This window comes from Neodiprion virginianus, chromosome 2 (genome assembly GCF_021901495.1).
Source record: "Neodiprion virginianus isolate iyNeoVirg1 chromosome 2, iyNeoVirg1.1, whole genome shotgun sequence".
Taxonomy (NCBI): domain Eukaryota; kingdom Metazoa; phylum Arthropoda; class Insecta; order Hymenoptera; family Diprionidae; genus Neodiprion; species Neodiprion virginianus.
In genome coordinates, this window is record NC_060878.1 from 6650728 (window position 1) to 6660305 (window position 9578).

The window sequence follows — 9578 nt, forward strand, 5'->3', positions numbered from 1 at the left end:
ACTTACCGAGGACAATTAACTCCAAATAAAGAATTTATTCACCTACGAATGAATAGATACCCAACTTATTTTTCTTACCATTAGTTGAAAGTTCACTCTTCAGATATACCGTTTTATTTTCAATCAGGTTAACGAGTAAAGCACCTTACTCGTGACTGATTTTCTCCTCGATCAAAATCGAACAAGTGCCCTCATTCACGAGGTTGAAGTTAGTAACGTTATCGTAACGGACCATTGGGGAAAATATCTCTACTTTCTTAATTTCTCAATAATTTTTAAGGAACTAAGAATGCGAAACATCAGTGTCTTTTGTTTTGTTACTGTCTACTGAACTTCAGACAATTCGAAAATAGCGAAGTAACGGTTTTTCCTTATATCATGAATCGTAGCACCAACGTGACTAACTTCAATACGATTCTTCATTCGTGTAAATCTGAATTCAAATTAAATTTAGATGAGTTGATTCCCGCCCTTCGAGGTATTACTGTAATAAATAATTCGCGTCTTCAGAATAAATCTTTCCATGATCCATGTTTACAGATTTTTCTCAATTAATTCAAATATATTTGCTGCCCCATGAAAATAAGCCCCCCTGAATAGATTCTCTTCGTTATATGGTTGCAGCTGTGGCCGTCTTTGTACGAAAAACGATTAGCTCTTTGGAACCTACAACCAATGTTCACAGAGTTTTATAATTGATTGAAATACGTTTGTGTACACGTAGACATTACTTATTCTGGCCTTCCAGCTGCCCAATCAAAGTTAGCCCTCCTAAGTGTATTCTCTACGTAGTCCTAGCTTTTGGTAGCTTTGGCACGTAGCCTCTGCAATAAGTAAAGACGAGCGCACGCGCGCGCCACGCGTCGAACGGCCCCCGGCAACCACCCTCGCCCCCTCCGTAGTATTTCCCTGCACCACAGGGTATAGTTAGGGCCGGCACTCGCAGTCAGCTTCAGGCTGCAGCCAGGAGGACCATCTACCCGCACCGGCCGGCATGCGAGTCGAAATCATCCCGTCCAGCGATGCGAGCTGAGCTGAGGCAACGGGTAAATAATGATTCGACTAACCGGACCGCCGGCGCCCCTCGGCTACAAAGTTTGGGTAGAAATCTTTTCATCTGTCTGTGCGGCAGATGTTCGAACCCCGGCTGTTCCGTGAAAAACATACCCTGTAAGAAAACAATAACTTTCACGCTGTTAGATTTGAGGTATTTTCACCGTAACAGCCGCTGGTTTACTCGATCTTCACTGATCTATGGTATTGCAATTTTCAAGCGCATTTTTACAATTCCTGGCAACACCCATGGCAAAATCTTTTTGCTCAAATCGCATTCGAACCGAAGGTAGAACCTTATTAAAGCCTTTTGAATAAGATTCAAGCGAGATACGTAATGTATTCAAATTCGAAATAATTAAAAACAAAATTTCAACTTGCGGTTTACGATATTCATACACGGTTGATTTGCTGCCACAAACTTTGATATCGTAAAAATACGTCATTATATTCTATGCAGACGATTTGATTGTATATTTATCTTGTTATCCATTAAAAGTAAACCAACATGTCGATATGTTGAATAATGAATTTGTCAATTGGCGTGAACTTAATTGTTCCAAATTAAATGCTTCTAAGGCACAAGCAATAATTTTTGGTAGTAGATTGAAAGTTAATAGTGATGATTATAAGTTAGCACCAATAAGCATTATTGCAAATAATTGAGTTATTCCTTATGTTAATTCAGTCAGAAAATTTTTTGTAACCTTTATATTTGATGCATCTCAGGGAGTTACGCCTCTAGGATCAAACACATTTTTTTTACCTATCAACCTATCTGTTATACACAGCCTAATCCTATTGCGAGAATGATTTTTTCATCATTACAAAGCCTTTTTTTTACGTGATGATCTTCTGGCTCAAGTGGAATCGTAAAAATGGAGAATACCAGATAAAATAATAAAAATTTTATTTAATAAGATCTTATGCTCTTCTAGGCAGCATCACGCGAAAAATGACGGTGGCTTGCACCCTTATGGTACAATACTTAAAAGTTTTAGTCTAATGCAGCGCCAATAATAAATCTGATAATACCATATATAGAATGTACATTGTACCATTATATTTTTAATTTTTTAACAAGGAGGGATAATACTTATTAATTCAATTATCTACGGGCGAAAACCCGTGTATAAAAAAAAAAAGAAACCTCTGACTTTGTACGAACGCTGTAGCTCATCCGCTTTTCTTAAATAAATTATGATGAAGTTACGTTATGTGAACTAAACCTTTCCCTTTGGTGGTATAGCAAAAGGGATACGGTGACACTTTTATTTTTCTGTGAGGCAAAAATTAGGAATGTTCAGCTTCTGGCTGCCGCTTGCCAGGTGCGGTATGATGAGATAGCGTTCCTTAAAGGTCCTCAAGTGTGCACGAATCCGACGCTCTGAACCACAAATTTTTTTATTCCTTCCAGCATATTTGTTATTATTCACAATCATGGAAGGCATAAGATTCGACTATTTTTTGATCACATTCGGAATCATTCGAAATAGACGCTTTGAACTACGTATAAGCAAAGTTAAATAAGAACACCTTCTTTGGCTAAAATTATATACATACATGTAGATTAGGATGGATTAATACAGAAAATCGTATTGAAACGTGCTAAAGTATACAAAATTTCAATGCAAATTCTTAAGTTTCGAGAGCGTTTTCTGCATGATTTCTAGCCATAAATGTTTATCTAATAAATCTCAAGATGTTGTGACCGAAATCAACATGTAATTTATTACACGATTTATCTTGCGAATTTGAAAAAATTTATAAAAAATCATGTAATAAATTACAAAATCATGAATTAGCAAATGCACTAGATAAAAAATCATATACAGTTGACCATATTATTTTTTGTCTATTATATCTGATGATTCGCGTTTTTTTTTTATGTGATTTAATTAAAGATATAATCATAGGCTGTAATCATTTTCAATAGGGACGCCTAGCTCACACATACCTTCCCGCTGGAATCAAATTCAGGGAAGTTATACGCTACCTGATGGATTTTACATGTTACTACTGCCAGAAAACTCTATGTAGAAATCAGTGTCCAGAATCTAAGGACGACAGAACTCTAGAGTAATCTGTTTGGTTTCAGGCGTTAATCAAGGAACTGTGGATATGGACCACAATGGTGCAGGACGATCTAGCTGTCAAAAATACATCCGCTGATACTTGTTCATTCCGTATTGTGGTTAGATCAGGAATTATTTACAGTTTTGTTTAATGAATAAAGCGGTATTGCAATCATCGGCACGAATAGCTGTGAAGGTAGAACTCGAAGATGTTTAGTATTCATAAATTGTGAGTGTATGTGCTTTAAGGTGGGGTGTTTGACGGACATATCATCGGGTTTCTAGGAAGAAACAAAGCAAGATCATTTCCCAGACAATTTTTAACTCACGATGAATAATCGTCGACGTACAAATAATTTCACGTACGTAAGTTCGTGCGTGAAATACATGATTTTCCTGCTGAACTTCGTATTTTGGGTATGTATTGTTTTTTTTTTAAATCTTTACTCCCGTACGAGTATTCACTAGTTCACCATTCCTACGTATATACAAGTAATTCTAAGAACTTTGCAAGAGAATATTAAAATTTAACAATTTAGATTTAGTATAAAATTTTATCCCACCCTTTATGACCAGAAAATCGATATTTTTTTTAATATTGAATTTCTGACCAAACTGACAACCCCCAATCTTGTTATTTTTACACATATTTACGCACCATCATATGATCGGTTCGAAGGCAGTTATACTAAAACTCTACAAAAATGTTTCTACGGTGTACTGTAAGCAGAATTTTGCCAACAAAGTTTTCTCTCATTTAGTTGACTAAAAATTGGTTTTTATACTTCCCATTTCTTCAAAACAACATTTTTGACATTCTGTTTTTGACACCTTTCAGATATTTTTTTGGATTTTGTCTAGTGAAATAAAAAATATCTTGCCCATTAGTCATCCTTTGTTAATCAACACTTAGCATTAAATAATCATATCTAATGAGCGGTGTAACTTTTAATCTTATCCAGCTATTTGGCGGTTTGCTGATAGGCGTTGGCCTTTACGCGTTTGTGGACAAATGGCAGGCGACTGGTTCTGTGAGAGTGGAAAATGTGTATGATGTCGTTTTGAATATTTCACTGGTTATGGTGATTGCCGGCGGAGTTGTCTTTGTTGTCAGCTTTGCAGGCTGCGTTGGAGCGCTTCGTGAAAATACCTGCCTGCTTAAATTTGTTAGTATATATCATAATACTACATTAAAATTACGTTTTTCCATGGTTGTCATTTAACTGATATTCTGAACTTTGCACACGCAATATGCCCTTGCAAATGATTTTCGCTATTTTTGTACACCTTGATGTGGTCACAAAAATCTCAATGTTAATTTTTGAAAAATTATCTGAATTCGTAAGCAGAGGAACCCCTGCTTATCATTTAATCATTAAAAATTTGTATTATATGTTGCGTATACATTTACAAACAGTTGAGAAAATGTTAATTTTGTTGTAATGAATTAGTTCTAAAGCGAAAAGTAATTATCGGGAGATGACTTAAGGCCTACGCTCAGTGATAACAAAAGTTGGCCCCACTTTTAGTTCACAGTTCATACCATGACACTCCATAGCGTCACTCGCGCTTAAATCCCTTTCAATATGTAAGAATGATGATATTTCACCTAGTAAATTACCCATGATTTCTGAATTTTTACTCATGGAATATTGGCGCTATGTCACTACTAATTGTGAAGAATGTGTCCTACTTTTACAATTGATGACTAACATTGGATATTCTTTCTATTATTACTTTTGGCAAAAAATTAAGTTGAAAACAAAAATAGTGTTGCTAAATAATAATTAATTTTCGTCTAGTACTCGCTGTGTCTATTGGTCTTCTTTTTACTGGAGATGGGAGTTGCAATCGTAGGCTTTGTATTCCCACATACCTTGCAGTCGTTGTTAGAAGATTCACTCACTGATAAAATTATCCAAACTTACCGTGAAGACCCTGATCTGCAAAACTTCATAGATTTTGGACAAAAAGAGGTAAGAAAATATTTTTTCATATGCAAATTTTACCAAGCGAATGTTTGCTGGTAACTTCTAAATAATTATTTATCTCTAACTATGTAAATGTTGTAAAATTAATCAAAGCTTTTCAGCGTTCACTAAATTACGAATGTAATATAGCTATCGCTTGAACGACGACATCTCATCTTTACACCTTGCCTTACAGTTTAAATGTTGCGGCCTGAGTGGTGAGGGCTATCGGGATTGGGGAAAGAATGAGTACTTCAACTGTTCTAGTCCGAGTGTTGAGAACTGTGGAGTACCATTTTCATGTTGTATGAATGCTACCAACATTTCTGTAAGTCAATTTTATCAGTCTTAAGCTACCTAGAAAAAGTACAACAATATAATCACTTTTGAATAGGTCAGATTTCTTCAATTAATAACGTCGAAGTAACAGAACAATGAAAAAAAATTGTTTACTCAGTTTGCAAAATGTGAGTGCGTTTTGCTTTGTTAAAATTTACTGAATTTCAGACAATATTGATTGAACTACGTTCATAATAAATCCCTACTATTCTGTGTGATATTTATTTACGATAATCCATGTTGAGGGTTGACGATTGAGGGGGCAGTAATGAAAATCGTTAAACCCACGTGCCTAGCTACATACGTAGAAACACTGCCGTTGTTTACTACGTATGAGAAATTTTCAATCTTCAATGCAATTTTGCACATCGTGCAGAAGTGACGATTTTAGAGCCAGAAATAAATCTGATTCGAGTTGTTCTACTTCAGCTCACTTTCCGACAAGATGTGGGAACTCACCTAAAAATTTCTAATACTAACCTGTACTTTAACTCAGTAACTATTGAATAATGGTTTAAATTTCAGAGTGGATTGGTAAACATTATGTGCGGTTACAAGGCACAAAACTTGACACTTCCAGAAGCGAGCAAGAAAGTATGGACTAATGGCTGTATAGAGAGAGTACGGAGTTGGGCAGAACGTAACTTGTACGCTATAGCTGGTATAGCTTTGGGCATAGCGCTCAGTCAGTTATTTGTAATTTATCTGGCAAAAACTTTGGAAGGCCAGATCGAATTGCAAAAGTCACGTTGGCACTCCTGAGCCTGACCTCAGGCCACCTACCGCTACCAAATCACCTCTTCGAACGGCAGGCAGGTGGCCAGCTGTCAATCCAGAAGCCAAGAAACCGAAGTCAGTGTAAATGCTCGAATGGCTCTACTTGTTGTGTTTGCCATCTCACTTTATGTCCTTTGCATTCTTTCCCTCATCAGATTAGTTCTTTATTTTAGAAGTTATTTTCATTTACACCTGGGCAAAAGCTAATTAAATTCGTGTCTTGAATTATATAGGTATTCATGATACGTTGTCATTTTCCTTTTATTTTTAAACGAACTTAATTCATTTATCTTTTTTTGTTTTTTACTTAGATGGTAAAGTGGAATGCGTCTACCGAGATTATTGTTTTAATTTTTCTTTATTATTACAAAGTAAGTTATCTCGTAAACTGAAAACCGCTTTTAATAATCTAGTATTAGCATTTTGGGTATAATATTTATCTTTGTTTGTTTATCTGTTTCCTTTTTTACAGTTTTCAGGCTACGTCACATATGTCACAAAAACACTCTAATTAGGTAGTATAAAACACTGTTATGGCTGAAACAGATGCCTCAAATATTTGAGCAGGGGGTGCGAGTTTGAAAAAAAAATAACTAACTGTATTTTCGGTTGGTGAATGACAGCGGAATATAATGCTATTCGATGAAAAAAAGAATGGTGTCTATTGCACACAAATAATCTTTCTCATTACATATTGTAATTCAAGTTGTGAGAAAGTGGTTTCTTTGAAATACATATTATTTCATATTAGTCCTCCGTAAAGTGTGAGATTCTTTCCATCTGCCAAGTTGGTTTTGCAAATATCAAACATGATTATTAAAAACAAGACTCTCATCAAACGTTACATTGACAGCCATTGATAGCCGTTCATATTTCAGTAAACAAGTGTGGTGTTTCAATGATAGATCTGTAACTTGATATAGCTTAGGGAGATTGGCAGCCTGAATCAAATAATAAGAACGTATAAAAATAACAAATAATGTAATTAATAGGTAATCGAAAGAATTTGCCCCCATGGCTTGACGAAAAATGAAAATCAAAGTTGCTTCTTTATACCTGGTTAATTGAAACACTGTACTTTTAACGGGAAACAAATATGTTCAAAGATTAGAGCTCAAAAAACGAGCAACAGTGGGAAACTCGCATCTATGATGCTCGTGCAGAGTTTGAATCTCTTTGTCTGAATAGCTTGCTAACAAACGAAAGCATGAATTACTATGATTTGCTACAATAATAGCTGCCCTTTATCCCAAAGCTACTAGGGTAACCAATATCATCTATACTATCGAGTGAATGTTATTTCTTGACTGTATTTTGTGATTCCTTTTTTTACCATTGATATGTTTTTCTATGAATATTGAAGGGGTATATTTGTATTTAGAGACTGCTTCATATCATCACTTTCTTACTGCAAATCACTAAAATTGAAAACTAACTATACTATTCACGGAGTTCATTCGTAATATTTCATTTTACCCAGATACTTTGTTTTATCCGATTGATGGTAAAACATTTTATAAAAACATCTAATAAATACTTTAGAATCAGTGTTTTTGAAGGAAAAGGTAACTTAACGGATTCAAATATAATACTACGTTCTTATTTATTCCGCAACGTAGCACGTCTCTTCGGCACATGCAGCCTGAATATTCAAAATAGTAGTTCCTCATCATAGTGTGAGAAGAAATAGAGGACGAAGTATAACCCGCATCGGATAGTCTATCTATAATAGTGCATACCCAGCAATAGTTGGTGAATATTCTTCCTTTACAGCTGTGAATCTCTTTCTAATCATAGTTTCTATCATCCATCATCACGCATACATGCTGAATAATCGCCAGACTATTTTTTGACTGCACAAGTTGTAACTTCGTGTTCATTTGTAATTTCTATGGATTGCCAAGTCACAATGGGTAAACTATCGCGAAGTACCACTATAGTGGAGACCTGGGATATGCCTGTGCGTCACCTCATTGGTAAAGAATTTGATTACAACATTGCATTACAACACCTATTCTAGGTGTAGAGTCCATGATGTATATGTAGATTTGTCTGCACTACAAACATCACCCATATAATGATAATTATTTATTATGACGTTTAGTATCGAATTGACTTTGATTACCTATCTGACAACAGAATATATTATATATACTCTTCAATTGTAAAACTGTATGTGTTACATGCAGTTTATATGCACAAATAATCGCTGCCGATAGTCCAAATGGCATAAGAGATTTTATAATATGAATTAAACTTTCTTAAACATACCTACTGTTAAATCGGCATCAAGGAAAGTCTAGTGCCAAAACAGATTTATTAGCGAATTAAAAATTTCGAGCGTTTTGAGGTTTTAAGTTTTTTTTTTTTTTTTTACTAAGATCTGACAATAAGCATAAAAAAAATTTGATTTTGTATACTTACTACTTGTATTTAAAAATTTTTATAAATTAAAGAGGAAACTATCAATTGATAGATGTGTAGTTCTTTATCTAGGTCTAAGTCCACATTAGTGTCATAGCTCTTTGTCACCTTCATAAATAAATTACAATAATTAAAAAGATTGTCAATTATTATTCAAATTCTGTGACATACAGAATTGCCATATACTGAGTATACTAAAATACATGGAAAAATACTTGCATATGTTTTTATTCAGGCTTTTTTTATGTTTTCTGTTGTTCAAATTATTATTTTAATTATTATACGGATTCTGTGACTTAAAATATTGAATACACTAAAATATATGGAAAAACACTTGTATCTGTGTTTATTCAAGCTTTTTTAACAATTTTTTTACCGTTCAAATTACTATTTTAGTTATTATACGGGTTCTGTGACCTACAATATTGAATAATCTAAAATATATGGAATTATGCTTGCATATATGTGTTTATTCAGGCTTGTTTTAAATTTTCATTGTGCAAATTATTATTTTAATTATACGGATTCGGTGACTTACAATATTGAATATACTAAAATATATGGATAAACACTTGAATCTGTCTTTATTCAGATTTTCTGTTTTTAAATTTTTATTCAAATTATTATTATAATTATTATACGGATTTTGTGACTGACAATATTGAATACATACAAAATATATGGAAAAACACTTGAATCTGTCTTTATTCAGACTTGGAAGTAAATTTCGCATCAATATTCGCATGCGATATATGTATAATGTTTTACAATTACAACTTGATCGTAATGGAAAAGTATGTTCAGGTTTCGCGGTGTTTGGTACGAATATCGTGGCAAAATTTCTCTGTCACGTCCAGATAAGAATAACATCGATTATATCATCGAAAAGTTGCACCGATGTCCTGCTTGAAGATTGCGTAAATTTTATACATGATTGTAC

At 34.2% G+C, this 9578-nt stretch overlaps 1 protein-coding gene across 3 annotated transcripts; it reads left to right on the top strand.

Annotated features, from left to right (window-relative positions):
- The first annotated feature begins 3156 nt into the window (after window positions 1-3156).
- Window positions 3157-8687, top strand: LOC124297448 (tetraspanin-33-like). Of its 3 annotated transcripts, XM_046748494.1 has the most exons (7): window positions 3157-3545; window positions 4091-4294; window positions 4931-5104; window positions 5295-5426; window positions 5963-6289; window positions 6526-6585; window positions 6687-8687. In XM_046748494.1, the coding sequence occupies exons 1-5, from the start codon at window positions 3459-3461 to the stop codon at window positions 6197-6199; spliced, it is 834 nt and encodes a 277-aa protein (XP_046604450.1). In that variant the 5' UTR covers window positions 3157-3458; the 3' UTR covers window positions 6200-6289; window positions 6526-6585; window positions 6687-8687. The 3 variants fall into 3 exon arrangements, with proteins under 3 accessions (XP_046604450.1, XP_046604449.1, XP_046604451.1); XM_046748493.1 differs by having other exon boundaries at window positions 6526-8687; XM_046748495.1 differs by lacking the exon at window positions 6526-6585.
- The last annotated feature ends 891 nt before the right edge of the window (window positions 8688-9578 follow it).